Source organism: Phymastichus coffea, unplaced genomic scaffold (genome assembly GCF_024137745.1).
Source record: "Phymastichus coffea isolate CEN01 unplaced genomic scaffold, Cenicafe_Pcof_1.1 PCOF00011, whole genome shotgun sequence".
Taxonomy (NCBI): Eukaryota; Metazoa; Arthropoda; class Insecta; order Hymenoptera; family Eulophidae; genus Phymastichus; species Phymastichus coffea.
In genome coordinates this window covers 1,070,200-1,090,993 of record NW_026706822.1, presented here as the reverse complement: position 1 = coordinate 1,090,993, position 20,794 = coordinate 1,070,200, and the positions used below count along the sequence as shown (strand labels likewise).

Sequence of the window (20,794 nt, the reverse complement as noted above, 5' to 3'; positions counted from 1 at the left end):
ATGCCAACTCACGCACCTCATTTATGCTAAGTCCGTAGGAGTGATCGGAACATTTCAAAATGTATGTGACCAAGTCATTCTCCTGGGCTGTCGAGAAGACCTGATTCGATGGCACGTGCTTGTTACATGCTCGAAGAAAATCCAATAAAGCATCATCCTCGACGGTTTCGATGTCTTCGAAATGTTCTTCCACTTTCTTCACGTAGCGTTGAAGAGTGGTTCGGGAAATGGCATACATTGCGGCAGTCGATTTTATGGACAGCTTATCGACAGAACAATGTTTAATCGCAACAAGTAGCACATTAAAATCCATACCGGACGATTTTTTCGATTTATCTTTGGGCGATATGGCTAAAAAAATCGAAAAATACATGAAAACACCATTAATATTTTAATGTAAAAATACATTGGAACATAAAAAATTATCAACATACGTATATTTCATTAGATATTGTTAACTTAGTAATTAGGTTCAATCAACGTCGATATTTCACCATTTAAAAAAAAAAAAACGGGCGCCCATAACAGAACTAATTTCGGTGCCCACAATTGAACTTGTCAGGCATCTTAAGAAGTGGTGAAAAGAAATTTTTGGTTTTAACATATAAGTTGCAATCGATATTCCATCACAAAGTAGAAGTAACTTCCTACTGAATAAATATGCATTACACTTACCTTCAATGATTCACTTAGATTTCTAATACTATTGAAAAAGTTTAAATAAATTTTTGTGATTTTTTTTCAAGCACAGAAAAATTAAATTACTCACAAAACAAAGCAAACGCGTTTCTTCGATTCAATGTTTGGCATTAAAAAAAGGCTGCCATAATACATAAATGACATTTTTTAGACAAACCTCATCTGTTTTCTGTCAGCAGAAACGCAGGGGTGTCCACAACCGAACCGTGCCCACAACAAAACCACTTACCCTACCTTTCAGAATATACTCGTACAGCTTTGAAAGTTTTGACGTCGAATTTTATGTCAAACAACTTCAATAAACTACTGTTCTGCAAGAAAATTAAGATATATACCATAAACAGGCTAACCTACCTTTAACCTAAATTATATCATTCCCACAAATCCTTACAACCCTTAAAAACCACCCCTGCCAACCCTCAAACAGGTTAACCTACCTACGACAAATCTGGGTAGATCGACTGCTTTTCTATAAGGAACCTAAGATCTTAACCACAGATAGGCTTACCTGTTGTCTCCTTGATGTACTCTATTCTCAGAAAACCCTACAACCCTCAGAAGCCCCCTCTACCAACCCCCAAGCAAACTAACCCACCTAACCCTTGGTGGAGCGAGTTTAATCAACTGCTTTTCTGTAAAAAAATGAATATCTCATTGACATTGTCTCTGATATACCCCTCTTCACGTAGGGGTGGTTTATAAGGGCAGTAAGGGTTCGTGGGGATGACGTAATTTAGGTTGAAGTTGGGTTAGCCTATCCATGATATATATCTTAATTATGTTGTAGAACAGTAATTGATTGAAGACGCTTGAGACAAAATTTGACGTCGAAACGTTCAAAGCTATATGTTCTGAAAGGTACAATATTCATGAAATGAAAAACTTTGAAATTTAATATCTCAAAGAAAAAATAAGCAAACTGAGCAAACTCAACGGCATTTAAAAGGACTAGACTGCTCCTTTAATATGTCGTTTGTAGTTTTTTACGTGTAGATAATGTCGTGGTGCTACATAACCTCAAATATAGGTAAAAATCGCTATTTTCACACTTTTAGATTAAGATATCTCAAAATCCTGACATGCTGGAGCAATTTTGAGGCCGGATTTGGTTTCAGCGCCAAAAATTCTTTGGGAAAACATATATGGTTTACTTGTGCAAAAAATTAAGGTATTTTTGGATGACTGTGTTATCGGCGTGATAACGCTTCACGAGGTATACGTGATGATCTTAGGCTCCTGTCAACACATCCGCGTGGGACAAAGCAGGATAGAGCGTCGCAGGCTCGGGCCACTATTAAGTTTTATATAAACTCTTTATCTCGTATGCGTTTTCATCGTGAAAAATCAGGAAGATTCCCGCTCCGTTCTTCATATTTATATCTATTAATTAATATTGAAAAAAAACTAAGTTACGGCTGGCCGGCATAACTTATTGTTTAAATAAATTATTATTTGTTTATTTATTAATAACAGTTATTATTAAGCTGTTATTAATGAAACCAATTCTTACTCATGTTCTTTTCTTATTCATTTTGCATATGGACTATTTACATTTTTCTAATAATTCATATTTTTAGTGTAATAAATAAGTTAACTTTGCATATTAAAATTCATTATTATTTAATAATTAAACGCAATTCGTATGACTATATTCTAAATCTGCGTACTAAAACCTATATAAGAAATGCTTTTGTTATATCAAAATTATCTCTAATTAACATATTTTTCTTAAATAACAAAAATCATTATATCTATATTTATTACTTTGTGACGTCATACTCCTTATTTTGGTTATGAAATTAGACTCTTGTACTAATACAATCGAATAATCGGTGAGGTGGCGCTGTTTAATGTGCTGATTTGAGTAAACAAATACATGCGTTTGACGGTTTGCAGTGATTCAGTAACATAATCAGCTAGATCATAGATAGGACCGTTACACCTTGTTTCTTTGCAAAGATATTAAGTATTACTAAAGATATCGCAGTTGCAAAAAACAAAAAAATTATCATCGTTTTTAATGTTTTTGGGACAACTGAAGGGGTTGAATTAAAATAATGAGCAGTTTTGGAGGATTCAATTAGATATTTCGAATTGTATTTTTTTTCACTGTCCATTACACTTTGCAGGCTGGGGTAATGGGGGTCAAGTTTTATCAGAAATACTGGTTATTTAGTATACGTAAAATCAAAGACAGCTATAGTATCTGTTAAGTATGCGTTGTCTAAATAACCAGCATCTAATAGTTCACTCTAAAATAAACACTATAATAGTCTAATTTATTTACTCATTCATAATACATACGCACATAAATTTTCTCTTTTTCTGTATGTGCTATCTCTAAAATTGCGCCCTTGTACCTGTCTCTGAGAGAAACTTTCTTGGGGGTTATGAGGCATTGATGGACTCTGCTTCCTACGTTTTCTTGGAGTTATTCCAATTGTTGATGAAGACTGCATCTGAAATGGGAAAAATAATTAAATATTTTACAGAGACTAGTTTGAGAAGAGTGTAAGCGAGAAAAAAACAAATTAATCTTAGAAAAAATTATAGAGAGGAAGAGAGGGAGAGAGAGAGAGTGAGAGAAAGAAATCATAATACAAAATTATTTTCTCACTTTCTATATATTTTTTTCTCTCTTCTTAAATACTGCTCTTACACACATATATACACTAACCTCTTCGGTAGATTACTTCTCGGTAGCAGCAACTCGTACTGACGAAGTTTTAGCAGCTTTCTTTGGGGTACTTGTATTCTTTAGTGATTCTGACTGTAATTATAATAAAATTATTAAAAGAAGATAGAATAATAGAGATAGTATATGTACATGCTTTATTTATAGATTAAGAGATTAAGCAAGAGAATGTGCGCGAATCATATGTACATAATGAAACAGATATAACAAAATTTTTACCTTATCAAGTGAAGAATAGTTATCGATATTTTCTGAGTTAGAGAGGCTCGTGTTCTTTTAGTTCATGTTTGATTCATCAATGTTAATTTTATTACTACATTTACTACATACTAGGTTAATCTCGCTTAAAATTTGTCTGCTTACTTTTATATCCTGCAACAGTCCTCGAGCTTCTGACTTCGCTTCATCTGTGGCTGAAATATATTAAAATATTATATTTTGTGCATAACAATATTTTGCATTATGCTTACTTTTATACTCGTCAATAGCTTTTTTAAGTTCTCTATTTTCTATTTTTAAAATTTATACTTGTGAAGCAATAGACACTTTGCTGCTTTTGGATAATGATTCGAAATCCTCAGATGATACAGACTCTGATTCAGTTGTAACCTCATCTTCCAATGAATTTTCATTTTTTTGAAGTTTTATTTTTTCCAAGACTGTATTTGTCCTCTTTGTGCTTTCATTTTTGCGTTTTGTAACTTTCTCTCCAGTCCTACTATCAGCCTAAAATAAGTAAAAGATATTATAATATTTAAAATATGATTTATTATTAGAACCAAGTCCTCTCATAGAGACTTATACAGCTCTGCGCTCTGCTCGATGTCATAATGATACCACCCAGAAAGGTTTCCTGTAGTCGCAATGCATATGTACTACAACCGAATGCAGCATACGAGGTCTGTCCGGAAAGTATCGGGCCTACGTTTATATCTTCGCGCCATAGTGTTCGATCGACCTCTACCGGTTAACAGTAAAGCCTCACGAATCTATTGGTTACTTACTGACAACCTGCCGGACGTATAATTCATGCGCAGCGTGTCTTTGTTTACAGAGCCTTTTTCGCGTTCGTCGGATTTTGATATTGTCAAAAATGACTGAAAAACAAGATCAACGAATTTGTATCAAATTTTGCTTTCAACTCGGAAAAACGAGTTCGGAAACTATTGAAATGAAGCAAAAGGCCTTCGGAAGCGAGTGTATGAGCAAAACATGAATAAAAGAGTGGTATACACGGTTCAAGGATGGTCGCACTTCTGTTAATAGTGATTCACGTTTCGGCCGACCTTCGACGACAAAAACCGCAGATAATATTGAATGGCTGCGACTTGCAATCGAACAAGATCGTCGTATGACTGTGCGAAAACTAGAAGAAGACCTTCGGATACCAAAAACTATCATTTCAGAAATTTTAACCGAAAATTTAGGAATGAAATGCGTGTGTGAAAAATTCATTCCAAATTGCTCACAGCAGAGCAGAAGAACATTCGCTTAGAAATCGCTCTGGACAATCTGGAAATGGTCAATAATGATGATAATGTACTTAGAAAAGTTATTACAGGTGATGAATCATGGGTTTATGGTTATGATCCTGAAACCAAACAACATTCTTCACAGTGGAAGCATTCTGAATCGCCAAGACCAAAAAAAGCATGTCAAAGTCGGAGCAACGTTAAGTCAATGTCGATTGTTTTTTTCGATTGTGAAGGTGTTGTACATGACGAATATACACCAACAGGTCAGACAATCAATAAAGAATACTACGTTCAAATTATGAAACGTTTGCGTGATGCAGTAAGAAGAAAACGGCCGCACTTTTGGGAAAGTAGTGACTGGCTTCTCCATCACAATAATGCGCCAGCGCATTCATCCAATCTTGTGCAGCAGTTTTTGAACAAACACAATATCGCATTGCTTCGACAACCTCCATACAGTCCCGACATAGCACCTTGTGACTTTTGGCTGTTTCCAAAACTAAAAAAACCACTCAAAGGACACCGATTCGATGACGAAACAACGGTTGAAAACAATGCGACGAGTATACTTAAGGCTATCCCTAAAAGTGAGTTCCAGGACTGTTTTGAAAAGTGGAAATATCGATGGAATCGTGTTATTCAATCAAGTGGGGATTACTTTGAAGGATGCCACCCACCAGATGATAAAGAATAATGCTAGCACGGAAAGGTAGGCCCGATACTTTCCGGACAGACCTCGTACATGCATCTCGACTGGCCCTACAGTTTAATTATACAGTGCTAATATATATTGGGATCCGAGACATTGTACGAGATAAACATATTTATGTAAATACAAGACATAAATTTACCTATGTCAGAAACAATTTTTTTAATATACATATGTATATTATTTTAATAGACTGTGACGGTAAACGTCTTGTTTGCGCTATCATCTCAATCACGCAGCTGCCTATGGGGGCAGCACCTACCGGCCGGGGAAAACGAAAAACGGGGACTCGGTATGAGACGGGACGGAACATCGCGCGAAGGGGAAAGAATCAGTCGAAGATTAGCCATCCAAGCATCTAGTAGCGCAGAGGAATCAAACACGAAAGTAAAGTGCGGAAGCAAACCAGCTAATAGTTTACATCGAAATTTTCTCGGTTGTTGTCATTTGGAATGTGCGTGAAACAGTGCCATCGTAGGCTAACCACGAAATTGTGAAACCCTACGACAGAAGAAACATTCCATAGAGAGAGAGAGAGAGAGACAATAACTTGAGATACCGGAAGCGGCAATACTGATTTGTTTCCCCCTGATAGTGCGACCGTATATCTAAGGTAATCGACCAGCTTTACATCGCGATTTCTAACAAACGACCGCGCTTAATTGCTATCCCCTCGTACCGGCGATGTAAATATCGGTAAATAAACTAACTCATGTTTAATTGAAACGGAAATGTATTGTTATCATTAGTAATAAGTTGGTTGACTGATCCCCATTTCCTTCTGTTCTCCGGTTAACAAACGTGAATATTTCGATTTCGCCGCGCGCATTCCGGTACGATTGTGCGTTGAGCGAAACAAAGAAATAAAACGGATTCTCACCCCGTTACAATACATTCTTTTAATATACATATAATTAATTAATAAATTACCTTTTTCTTATTTTTAGTTGCTTTTGTTATGATGTAATCGTCAGATTCAAAATCTCTTTTTGTAAATAAGTGTCTGTTTTTTCTTGTTGTCGTTTGAATATTTAATTTCTGTAACGAATCCAATTCAGAGATCATAGTTGTCTAATCTATAATGATATATATATAAATTAGATAACAATTTATACATAATACGAAATCACCTATGATATTCAATCACAAACTTTGTCAGTAAAAAATTTGATTGACGACATGTAATTCTATATTTGAAAATTATAATTTTTTTAATTTCCTAATTTACTGTAGAATATACATATAAATAAATATAAGGTACTTTTTAATATAACAGGCGCAAATAAAGGAATCTTATTTTTTTTAGAACTAACCTCCAAACGCAAGAATTCTAACTACGTGGATTTTCCGTTCCTTTTCTGGTAATCCTTTCAGTGTTTTAGACTTTTTTTTGCTGAACTTATTTTTTATTCCGGTCACCATATTCCAACGATTTCTTTATCGTCAATGAAAGCCTGGATTTCCTCTTTGCTAAAACGTTTGACGATCCAGCATTGATATCCCACGGCCAAGGCATTATTCTCGTTGATAAATTCAATGAGGATACACAGATTGTTGTCTACTTTGCACTTATCCATTTTATATTACTTTAAATGAGCTTTGAAAGCGATTTTATGACGAAAAGGTACGTGGAGTAAACTCCATCCAGTGAAAGCTGCCGTCTTTCTGTAAAAATTTTACAATTCCAAGAAACGCACATTGTCGTCATAATTATATGGGCGGACTACGTTAAACATAACTTTTGAGAGCGAAATTAAAAAATGAAAAATTATTGGAAATGTAATACAATACTTTTCTCTTAGTATATATATATATATGTATTCGCCCTTATGCGCACACCAATATGATTTTGATGCGTACATTCTCTTCGTCCTGTTCGTAACCATTTCCAAGTATATACATACAGTTAGTCGTATTATTCGCCATATCCAGGTTTTGAAGGTTATATTTTTGAAGGTGACTTGAGGGAAGTGTGGACGTGTCTTGGATGTGAGCGCGAGTTTTGGCGAGAAAGTCAAAGAGGAAAAGTGTTTGAGGAGAGAAATAGAGGTAAAAAGAGCGTGGAGGTGGAGGAGGAGTGGAGAGGAGAGAGAGAGGCCAGGAGAGGAGTAGGAAAAAGCAGAGAGAAAGGAATAAAGAAAAAAAATAAAAGTTGAGGTTAAGAGAGAAAATCAGAAAGCGGGAAAGACAGGCAGAGAGGAGGGGCGGTAAGAAGTAAAGGCAGAGACCGAAAAGGTAAGACAGGGAATAAAGGTGGGATCACGGGTAGTTATAGAGAATCGAATTAAGGCGTACGAGATAGGATGGAAAGATTTGTGACAACAGAAAAATTAAGAGATAAAGGTGGAAGGTTGGATAAGAAAGGCCCAGAGAAGGAAAAGAAGAAAAGAGTAAAGGTGGCGAGGGGGAGAGAGAGCGGGGAGGGGCTGAGGGAGAATATTAGAGGAGAAATGAGGGAGGCAAAGAGATGCAAGAGTGAGAGCGAGGGAAGCGAGATAGACGGGGAGGGGGGAGAAGGACTGGACAACACGATAAGAGAAGGGGGAAAAAGTAGTGGTGCAGAAGAAATAATGGAAAAGATACGGACAGACATAAGGGAATTAAGAGAGGTATGGGAGGAGGAATAGAAAGAATGGACAGAAATGTTTAAAGAAATAATGGGAAAAATGGAAAGAATGGAGGCAGAGGGGAAAAGAAGAGAAGAAAGGTGGGAGAAGGAAATAGGAAAAGTTAGGAAAGAACAAGAGAGAGAGAGAGAAGAAAGAAAGAAAGAGATGAAAGAAGAAAGAGAAAAAGCAGAACGTAGAGAAAAGAAACTGCAGGAAAAATGGGGAGAGAAGATGGACCAGTTGGAAGAGGAATGCGTGAAAATAAAAGAAAGCATAGAAGGAGGAAACAAGAAGCAAAGAGGAACAGAAGTAGGCAATAAGGAAGAATTGGAGCATATGAGAGAAAAAATGGATAGAGAAAGTAGGATAAACAATATAATAGTCACAGACCTAGAGGGTGAGTTAAGATGGGAAAAGAAGGGGGAGGCAGAGGTCTGGTTAAGGGAGGTACTAGAAATGAAAGGAGAGATAGTGAATCTGAGAAGAATAGGAGGAACAACGGAGAGAGATGAGCGGAGAGAAAGAAGAAAAAACATGTGGCAAATTAGATGCGCGTCATGGGAACAAAAAGAAGGAATTATGAAGAAGAAAAAGAATTTGGCACAGAAAAAGATATACATAGATCAGGACTGGATGTGGAAGCAGAGAAGGATAAGAGAGGAAGTAAAAAGGAAAGCGAAAGAAATAAGCAGTAAAGGTAAAGAGGTAAAGATGTGGCATAACGGGGTGAAATCAGAGGAAGAAGAATGGTGGTGGAGCGAGAGAGAGGGAAAAATGGTAGGAAAAGGGGTGGAAGGGTTTCGAAAGCAGTAGGGATAAAGGAGAGAGAGAGAGAAGAGAAGGGAGAGAGGGGGGAGGAAGGCAGTAAAAATACTATTCTGGAACGTGGCGGGGGTGAGGAGCATGGAGGAAGACGACTGGGAATATGTTAGGGAATTCGACATAATAGGGCTAACGGAAACCTGGGTGAACAGGCAAGGGGCAAGAACTGGTGTGGAGAAACAACTGAAAGGGTACAGTATAGAGTGGAGGGATTCAAGAAGAGAAGGAAGAAGGGGGAGAGAAATAGGGGGAGGAATAATGGCGGTAAGAGAGAGGAAAGGGATGAATAAGGTTGAATGGAAGAAAGAAAGGACAAGTGAGGTAATAGTAGGAGAAATAAAGATCGGAGGGAAGGAATACATGATAGCATCGGTGTATATGCAACATGAAAAGAAGGAAAACTATGAATACCTAAGTGAAGAGATAGAAGAGATCAGAGGAAAAACAATAATTATAGGAGGAGACTTCAACACAAGAACAGGAACCGAAGGAAGGGAATGGGAGACAGAAGAAAAACTAGAAGAAATTAAGGCCAAGGATAAAGTGTTAAACGCAGAGGGAGAAGAAATGATAAAATGGCTAGGAGAAATGGGCTTAGTGATAACGAATGGGAGAAAAGAAGGAGATGAAGAGGGAGAAATAACATATATAGGAGCGAGAGGAATGTCAACGATAGACTATGTAGTAGGTAACGAGGAAGGTGATGAGGCGATAAAAAAGGTTCAAATAAAGGAGAGGGTAAAGTCGGACCACTTACCACTAGAGGTGGATTTGGGAGACATAATAGCGGAAGAAAGAAAAGAAGAGGAAGAAAGAATGATAGACGACTGGAGTAAAGAAGGTATAAGGGAGTATCAGAGATGGATAGATGCAATAGAAGGAACAGATAAATGGAAAGATATAAAAAATAGAGTGAAGAACGCAGTTTTAAAAAAGAAGATAAGGAAAAAAAAAGGATCAAAAAAAAGCTGGTGGAGAAAAGAATGTAATGCAAAAAGGGATAGGGTGATGGCAGAGTTAAATAAGGTAAGAAAGGGGGAAGGAGACAGAAGCAAATATTTAGAAGCAAAGAGAGAATACAGAGAGGAAATAAGAAAAGCAAAAGAAGAGGAAGGGAAAAGATTGGCAGAAGAAATAGGAACAGATAAGACGAGAAGAAAATTCTGGGATAAAGTGAATAGCAATAGGAAGAAAAGAATTGGATTAGATGAAAATGTAGGAAAAGAAGAATGGATAAAGCACTTCAAGGAACAACTGGGAGAGAAAGAACAGGAAGAAAGTAAAGGGGAAGAAACCGAAGACAGCTAAGGAGAGGAAGGTGAAGAAATCAAAGAAAGAGAAGTAAAAGAGGTAATAAGAAAAATGAAAAAGAAAAAGGCGACAGGAGAAGATGGTATAGCAAATGAAGCTTGGGTGGAAGGCACGGAAGGCTTGATAAAAGATATGACAAAATGCTTAAATGGAATATGGAACGGAGAAGGATATCCGGAAGAATGGAGAAAGGGAATAATAGTACCAATATACAAGAAAGGGAGGAAAGAAGAAGTAGGAAACTATAGAGGAATAACACTGATGGACACGGGATATAAAATATATGCGGAAATACTGAGAAAAAAGCTGGAAAGAGAACTAGAAGCTAAAGGAACGCTAAGTGATACGCAGATGGGATTTAGGAAGAAAAGAGGAACAATGGACGCGATATTTATATTAAAAACAATAATAGGGAAGGAAATAAGGGAAAAAGGAGGAAAACTGTTCGTATTCTTTGCAGACATGAAGGCTGCTTTTGATAAAATAAAGAGGAAGAAAATATGGGAAACAATGAAAGAGAAAGGGATAAATAGAAAAATTAGGAAAAGGATAGAAGAAATATACAAGAAAACAGGGAGTAAGGTAAAAGTTGGAGGAGAAATAATTGGGGAGTTTGAGATTTACAAAGGCGTAAGGCAAGGGTGCCCTTTGAGTACCACGCTATTTAATCTTGCCTTCGCCGACCTGGAAGGGAAGATCAAGCGGGTGCAGGAAGGAGGGGTAGTGATAGAAAGGAAGAAAATATGGACATTAGGATACGCAGATGATATAGTGATGATGGCAAAGAGTGAAAGTGGAATGAAAGTAATGCTCAAAAAATTAAAAAGATCCCTGGAAGAAAGAGGATTAGAGTTAAATGTAGGAAAATCAAAGGTGATGAAATGCAGGAGAGGAGGAGGAAGGGGGAAGGAAGAAGAATTCGAATGAGAAGATGAGAAGATAGAGATGGTGAAAGAGTACAACTACTTAGGATATGTGATAAGCAGAAATAACGGAAATAAAAAGCAGATAAAGAAGATAGAAGGGAAAATAAATATGGGACTCGGAAAGTTATGGGGGGATAGGAGAAAAGCTATTTAGAGAAAACTGGGAGCTAAGGATGAACCGGTTCGATGCTCTGGCGAAAAGCGTGATTATGTATGGAGCAGAAATCTGGGGATGGAAGAGATATGAGGAAATAGAAAGACTACAACTAAAATACATAAAGTGGGTTTTAGGATTAGATAGAAACACGCTAAGTTACCTAATACGATGGGAAACAGGAAGACAAGAAATGAAAGAAACAGCATTAGAAAGAGCAATGAAGTATGAAAACAAAATAAGAGAAGAAATAGATGGCTCAATAAGAAAAGAAGCATGGAGAGAATTAAAGAAAAGGGAAAGAAATGAAAAAGATAAAAAGGGTAAGAAGGAGGAGAGATAGGAAAGGCTGGAAAAAAGTAAAATTTACAGAGAGAGAGAAGAGGGAGATGAAATGAGGGAAGAGTTTTGGGAAGAAATAAGAGATGAGCTGAAGAAAAAAGATGAAAAAGAACTAGAAGAAAAGCTAGAAAAATCAAGATACATAAACGAGTGGAAAGAGCTGAAAGTAGACATGAAAAGGTATAGGTTAAAGGAAATTCAAGGAGAGGGAAGAATAAAAGGCCTGCAAATAAGGGAAAGGTTTAGGCTAGGTAATGAAACGAGAGGAAGCAAGTATTGGGAAAAAGAAGAAAATAAAAGATGCAGAATGTGTATGAAAGAGGAAGAAAATTGGAAGCACATGGTAGAAAAATGTGAAAAAAGCAGAATGGAAGGGGAAGAATGGGAAAAAATAATAATAGGAAGCAAAGAAAAGATAGCGTGGATGATAGAGTTGAAATGGAAAAGAAGAAGAAATGAAGAGAAGAAAGAAAAAGAAAAGCAAGAAGACGAAGCTACAAGACCCTAAGGAGAGACGGAAATAGAAGACAGAGAAGCAAGACTCGCAGACACATCTACACACACACACACACATACACACACACACAAAACACAAACATACGCGCAATCATAAACATACACATGCACATGCACACACACACACACACACAAGACATAAGTAACAGCAACTACATAAGCGAGAGAAAGTAGTATTGGAGGACGGAGCAAAATGGAAAAGAAGAAGATTCGAAGAAGAGAAAGAAAAAGGCAAATTATAAGATACTAAGGAAAAATAAGTGAGGTTGAGGAAAGGAAAGGCAGAGGGAGCAATAGGAAACAAGAAAAAGGTGTCAATGCCTTAATAAGGAGAAAGATAGAGGAAATGATTAGCAAGAATGAGAGCAAAAGCAAAGGAAAGGCAAAGGTGAAAAGGCAAAAGAAAATATGCAAGAAAGAGAAAAACAGAAGAGAGGAAAAGGCAGATCTTGGAGAGAGAAAGAGGAAGAGAAGAGTAATCAGAAGAAAAATGAGAAGAAAAGAGGAACAGACAGACGTAGAAGACGGGGTCACAAGAGTTGCAGACACACCTACAAAGGCACATATTTACACAACATATACACACACACACGCACGCGCGCACACACACACACACACACACACGCGCGCGCGCGCACACACACACACACGCGCGCACGCGCGCACACACACACACACATAAATAATCAACTACACAAACTGGATACGAGACACAAATAGTAATATAAGAGATGTAAAGTAATGTAACATATAAGTTGTAAATAAATAAACTAACTAAACTAACTAACTATTTTTAAAGGTTATTTAACATAAGTATAGTCGTTCATATATTGTGACGGTAAACGTCCGGTTCACGCTACCGTCTCGATCGCGAGGTTGCCCGCGAAGGCAGTACTTGCCGGCCAGGGGAAAGAAAGAAGGAACTCGATCCGACATGGAGCGGAACGCGCGCGAAGAGAGAAAGATCAGAATGAGTTAATCTCTGGCATCGGCAACAGATAGTGCGTGTGAGCGTGATATCCAGGAAACTAGAGAGAAGTCACAGAAGCAAGTGAATTGTAATTAACCTGTCGCTGCTGTGAACATTACTTCGGGGACAGCTAATACGCCATCGTAGGCCGATCACGAAGTTGCCGAATTGACCTGGTGGAAGCAGCAGGACAACCGAGGAGGCCTCGTTACGGCGAAAGCGGCGACCTGAGCTGTAAAGCGGAAAACCGCGACAGATTGCTCCCCCTGATAACGCATCGAATTGATTAAGGTAAGCTGGCCAGCTTAGTGTCATGATAATAGGGGCGGTTGCGATCACGACGCTCTCAGGAAGCTCGATTATAGTCCGCTTAGCAAAAACATAGATGATGCATATAATGCACCATATATGCCAGGTCACGTTGTGCAAAAATCTTTTGTCAAAGCGGCGGATAGTAATTGTCTTCCTCAACAGAGAACGGAGACTCCTCAAACAAATAATTCGTTGTTTTAGGAGAGGACGTCGTAAACTTCTCTCTTTTGTGTACGGGCATATACAAATGCTGAAGTACAAAATGCGTCACCGATTGCCCTCGACAAGCAATTAATGCTAGTCGACCCGAAGTGAATGCAATGTATATTTGAACGAACACTTGCAATCACAAGTGCGGATGTGTGTACCTTCACGCAGTGGAGCTGAAAATGCTGTCTCTGTAAAGAAACAGTAGGCAAAACACGCAACGCTTGCCCCCAGGGCAATAGGCCAACTGGCCAAACAAAAGAAACAACACGGACCATAACAACACGTGGTGAGGTGCGGCCTGTAAACGCCCAAACATTCAACGCGGAGTCTACCACACCCCAAGAGCTCAACTCGAGCCCAGAAAAGTCAAAATCCGGGAGTCACTTGAGGGGAAATCTCTTAGGATTGTGGAACCGCGCGCCCTCTTAGAAGACGGGAGACTGCTCCGGGAGCTAGTTGCAGAGGACCAATGGTCCCGGCAATCATATTATTATTATTATTATTATTAACCAGAGTATAGTACAAAATATTACAACAAGTAGTAATAATTATACAATTTTACATTACAAATTTGTAACCCGGCAGAGGATAAACCTGTTCGCTGGTCTGGTATTTTAAAACTACTAAACACTTAAAGAAAATTAAGAAAAAAATAAAAAAAAACAAAGAAAATTAAGAAAAAAATAAAAAAAAAAAAAAAAAAAACTTAAAACTGAGAGTCGGTTTGTATAATAGATTATAATATTTCACAGATGAAGTATGGCTTAATATTGGTAGCAAGAATGCTTCCTATAAAAGCTTACTTCACCAATATCTTCGATTTTGTTCTTCTATCTCCAATATCTGATTAACATTTGTCTGGCCGTTACGATTGTCGTCATTGATGCTTTCATTTTTCTTGCGTATGATATTCTTTCGTATGTATTTAGTCTAACAGGACAAGTAAGTCCTGTAGCACACGTGACTCTATAGTGAGGGAACATTTCAGTATGCTGTCTATGTGAATCACATTTACATGTTGCTGTGAATACTATGTCATCTAAGACTATCAAATCTTTATATTTAGGTTGTTGTTCAAGTGAGTACAATGAATTAGTGAAAGTTTGATATCCTCTGATACCTCTATAAAAGTATAATAATGCTTTATTGTTTCCAAGGTAATTGATGTCTCCATAGGTCATTCGAATATTATTTGTTTGTAGAATCGGTTTTTCTGGTGTATTTTTTGGTTTACTTGTTTCTATTTGCATACTATTATTGTCTGCAATGTCATCTATTTGTTTTGTAATGTGGCACATTACAAGGCCTTTCCTGAGTGCTGCATTATTTGCAACACCTCAGAAGGCCATCCCCGTCCCTTGCCGCCCCGTAACCGGTTGTTTAAAATAAAGCTAAACACGCCCTATACCGAACAATTATTCTTTTCCATGTCCGAACGACCACGCCGGAGATATGGGCGAAACAAACTTGCCCAACGCGATCCGACGGACGCTCAAAGAGCAGACAGAAAAAAAAAGGAGCGCACCACAGAAAAAGAGAGCGCACGCACACACTCACTCATATACACTCCCGACCACGTGTTGCCGACCGGCAAAAGAAATGCAAAACTTGACTGGGAAATGCAACGGAAATGCATGTTGATGACACATGCAGATCCGTTACATTCCCAGGCACCAACACTAACACTCCCGAGGCACTGACACTCCTGGGGCGAGCAGAAAATCGCCGATAAAGTGGCAGCCGGCAATCAGCTGTGTCGGGCTGTCGAACACCATCGGCGACATCCTGAGCGCCACACACACAAATATCAGCAACCACACACACCAACACTCGGAGGAACATCACAGAACCGACACGGGAGCGCCCCAGGAGGCGCTCCAGCAACCGGCACAAGGACACGAGACGTACGCGCGAGAAACTGAGCGGCCATCTTGAAGCGCCGATATAGACTGAGAGCGAGCGAGCGAGACAGACTGAGACAGAGCGAGCGAGACAGAGCGAGCGAAGCAGACTAAACAAGAGCGAGCGAGACAGACTGAGACAGAGCGAGCGAGACAGACTATTTAAAATAATAGATAAAATCATATGCAAATGCGAAGATGAGGGCGCTACGAATGAAACGGCGTATATTATATACGTATCTCCGATAATAAAATTAAAATATTAAATTGGAAAATAATGAGCGTGGAACAAATATCGAATTGTAAAATTCGCACGCGACCGACACCCCTATTATGATGGCGAGCGACAATTACCCCCTTTAGATTTAAATAATAATTTAACTGACCGAATTTGAACCTATGACAAAATTCGCTAGTGACGTCACGACCAATAGGCAAATTAGAATAAAATTTGATTTCCGTCCGGATAGACGAATAGATAAGAGTAGGGGTAGATCTTTTCCGACAATTAATGATAGTTACCTTAGTGGGGGGTGAGAGAGAGTAAATAACGACGAAAGTAGGAGAGTTAAGGAGGGCGCTGTATTATTCTAATTTACATACGGACCAATGATAAAAATTCGGAGGGCTCTACCGATATCCGAATTAGCATACCGACCAATAATAACATTTCTTCTCGGAAAGAGGAGAAGAGAAACGATCTTTGACCGCGAGAAGCCGATTCTCGTCCATTTTGCCACTGGATATCCGCAAGGAAGGAAGCCTCTCTAACAGCTAATCGTTGTCAGATTTTTAGCGCTAGACGCCTCAGATATCTTGCCAATTTGTTTGCTAATACCGCAAGGAGAAAATTGTAAGTAGGCAAAGTGCCACTCATTTTATTTAATCGCGGAGTGCGGGTTAGATTAGTTAACTTATTTCGCGACGCGTGGATCCGTCGACGCCGGTGCCTACCGGATCGTGCTGACCTGTCCGCCATTCCGTGAATATAAATTGAGTGTTCGGTTACGAGAGAAAATTGCGACTTAGTATTCGCGCTGACCTTTCGTCAACTTCTATTAAGTATTCGTTTTACGAAAGAGAATTGCGATTTAGGATTCGCGTTGACCTTTCGTTTACCAGTTATTAAGTGTAGATTTTACGAAGAAAAATTGCGACTTAGTATTCGCGCTGACCTTTCGTCAACTTCTATTAAGTGTTCGTTTCACGAAGGAAAATTGCGACTTAGTATTCGCGCTGACCTTTCGTCAACTTCTATTAAGTGTTCGTTTTACAAAAGAAAATTGCAATTTAGTATTCGCGCTGACCTTTCGTTAGTTATTTAGTACAAACGTAGGTTCAATTGAATCAAATTGTCTTGATTAATTAGTTGTGCTGACCCTTCCGCCATTTCGCAAATCGAATTTGAGCGTTAGGTCTTATAAAAAAAAATTGCGATTTAGGATTCGCGCTGACCTTTTGTTAGTTATTTATTACAAACGTAGGTTCAGTTGAATCAAATTGTCTTGATTAGCTATTTGTGTTGACCTTCCCGCCATTTCGTGAACTGAATGTGAGCGGTAAGATCAGACAAAGGAAATTCGCGACTGAGTTATTTGCGCTGACCCTCTCTTCTTGCTAATCGAAAACTGACCGGAAAATCATTAATGTTCCGATTAAATTGTACTTTTAAGGATTAATGAAAACTCAGAATTTTACCGACCATATTCATTCCGACCTCGTATGTGAGAAATTTTTAATGCATCAATAAAGTAATTAATTATCTTTATATCTATATATAAAATTTACTTGATAACCTACCTCTATTGCATGCTAGCGATTTTCAGCCGCGAGCGGTTACATACGGGTTTCACTAATTCGCTATATTTTCGGGTCACTCGTTAGGTAAAATACGCGCGATTTCGAACGTCCTCACGATCTGACTTAAGGAGTCATCATCTGAGCTGCCGGCGTACCCTAGTCAAGGAGAAATCGAAGGAGAGTTGGACACCAAAGGCCTGAAGTTAGAATACCACGCGTATTCCCCCCATCTGCCCAATCTGCGCAGTCGCCGTTAGGCAGACCGGGATACGCGCAACCCTACTGGCCTTACCCCCGACGATCGCCGTAATCAGCCGACGGTCTGGCGCCCTAAATAATCGGGGGTAGAGCCAAACAGGCCTTGTGGCGGAAGAACTCGGAGCGCGGCTAACACCCCCTAAATTCCCTGCCACAGTTTAAATACTATTTCTATGGGTTTATATCTTACTTTATCTGTATTTGGTTCTTTGTGATCTTCTTTGTTTTCTTCTTTTATGAAATGTATATGTTTTTTACCAATTAATTGTTTGTATGTGCAATATTCACATTTATTAATGAAATTTATGTTGGTTGTATCTGTTTTTGTTAGAATGTAAGTTTCGTTTCTTTTTCCCTCTTTGAGTCCGTTTATTGTTTTGGTATTAATAGTTATCCGTTGTGAGTTCCATGCTATGTTAATCACATTTGCAATTGTTTCTATTATTTTTCTGTAGTTATCTGATACATTAATTTTTTTCATGTTATATTCAGACATTCGACGATGAGAACGATTGTGATGAAGTGTACAAGTGCCTTGTGAACACAAATATGTCCTTACATCCAAGAGAAACTTATCCTTATCCACATCCACATGGACTTCCAATGCTGAATTTAGACTATTATCAAAGTTCCCTTGTTGCTGTAGTTTGTAATATATTTGTTGTAAATTGTTGCAATGTATTTTGTGGTTCATTGTATTTCTGTATCTAGAATGGATGGCCTTTTATCCATTTTTTTATTTTGTCCTTTATTGTTTTTGTATTGCTATTTAAAGTTTTGAGGTGAGAAGGTAGTTGATTAAAGCTGGCTAAAGCTCTTGTATAGCTATCTTTAATGCTGATTGTTAATTTTCTTTTAAGGGGCTGTATAGTTTTTTTCCTTGTTACGGAATTTTTCTTCAGGAACATATCTTGCAGGTTAACATAGTGATACACTAGAGATTCCATGGTGAATGTTTGATCTATGTTTAGTGGATTTTTTTCATTTATAAACTTGTTTTTATTTATTATTTGTAATAGTCGTGTTTGTAGAGTTTGTATATATTTGAGTCTTCCAATGTATGCTCCACTCCATGCTATAATACCGTATGTTGTTATGCTATGGAAAAGTGCATAGTAAATCATACGTAGATTATCTGTGCTCATTATCCTAGATAATTTGTAGAAAATATAAGTTAGATATTTTAGTCTATTGTATAGCATGTTTGTATGCATGTCCCATCTCATATGGCTATCGAAATGCACTCCAAGGTACTTAGTGTTATCAACTTTTCGAATGGGTGCACCCTTTATATTTATATGTAGATATGTTGAGTTGCTATTGCAGTTATTTCCAAATGCCATGTACTATATACTGTTTTGTCAATGTTTAGTGACAGTTTATTCAATGCTAGCCAAATGGATATTTTGTTTAAGTAGAAGTTCATATTTCTTTCGACTTCGTGCCATGTTTCGCCTTTCACGATAATTACCGTGTCATCAGCAAAAGCCAACACATTATCATTTGGTAGCAATTGTAACATATCATTAATATAGATTATGAAAAATAAAGGTCCCCATATTGTACCGTGTGGTACGCCAATGTTGACGTGTTGATATTGACTATATTCACCATTAATTTTAACTCTTTGTTTCCTATTACTTAGATAGCTTTTGATAAGTTCATACGTACTACCTCTAATTCCATATCTATAGAGTTTTTTGAGTAGAATTTTGTGGTCCACAGTGTCAAAAGCTTTCGCTAGATCCAAGAAAGTTGCTGCTATTGATTTACTTTTGTCTAGTTGATTGTATATTGAGTTAGGTAGTATAGGGCATTTTTGGTGCTAAGACCTTTTCTAAAACCAAATTGTTTATTAGAAAATAAATTATGTTTGTTGAAAAAACTTGTAATCATGATTTGTATTAATTTTTCAAAAATTTTGGCGATATTTGATATTAAAGATATAGGTCTATAGTTTTTTGGTAGATACTTCTCTTTAGTTTTGTGGATAGGAATAATTTCAGCACTTTTTAATTCGTCAGGCCATATTTCTTTTTGTAAGTATAAATTAAAGATATAGGTCTACGGATCACTTATATGGTTTATTATCATCTTTAGTACCTGAGTGTTGATGCCGTCAGATCCTCCATTTTTGTTGCCCATTTTCCTTATTGTTTGTTGAACTTCTATTCTATTTGTTAAATGTAGAAAAATACTGTTGTTGTTCATAGATGGTAGAGTAATGTTACTATTTATTGGTTGTCTAATATTATCACATATCTGTTTGCCTACTGTACTGAAAAATGTATTCATTTGTTCTGCAATGTCGTTTGAGTTTGTAATTTGATTATTACCTATTAATAGATGATTTATGTTAATGTTTTTTTTGGTTTTCTTCCCAATTTTGTTGTTGATTATTTTCCATAGTTTTCGTGGATTGTGTTGATTTGTTTTGATTTGATTTTTTTTCATATTTTTCTTTAGCTAGATCTATGGTCTTTTTTAAAGTTTCTACATAGTTTTTATATTTTTCTCTTTTTGTTGCATTATCGGGATATTTTTTCCAATTATTATAAAGTTTTTCTTTGTGTGCACATGATATCATTATTGCTTTAGTTATCCAATTACTCCTTGGGTTCATTTTATTCTTATTCTGTTTATTGTTATTAGATGATGCTGTAATACATGTTTGAATTTTTTCTATTAATTTGTTCGTAGCTAGATTAGGGTCTTTTATAATTTGTATGTCAGGCCAAACAGTTCTTTTGGCTTTATTTTTTAGTTTAAAATAGTTTATTATTTTGAAATTGGTTTTTTGTGTACTCGTACATTTATAATTATTCCTTAAACTCATCATTATTGGGTAGTGATCATTGAAGGGTACGTTGAGGACGTAAGTTTTATATTTGACTTTTCCTAGCCTAACATAGAAATTATCTATACATGTACCTTTGTTAATATCAATATTGGATGGTCTTGTTATGGTATGTAGTCCAGGGCAATATCCATTTTCTAGCAGTACTTGTAAAAAATCTTGATCTAGTATTTCTTCACTCAATATATCAAAATTAAAGTCTCCCATTAAAATATTGTTTTTATATTT

At 37.3% G+C, this 20,794-nt stretch overlaps 1 protein-coding gene across 4 annotated transcripts in view; it reads right to left on the bottom strand.

Annotated features, from left to right (window-relative positions):
* Positions 1-20,794, bottom strand: part of LOC131672115 (spermidine synthase) — a 604,553-nt gene that overhangs the window by 24,135 nt on the left and 559,624 nt on the right. For all 4 annotated transcript variants that reach the window (XM_058949100.1, XM_058949119.1, XM_058949110.1 and 1 more), the window contains one exon: positions 3,008-3,158. In XM_058949100.1, the coding sequence (XP_058805083.1) occupies positions 3,008-3,158 (151 nt within the window). The remainder of the gene's footprint in view (positions 1-3,007; positions 3,159-20,794) is intronic.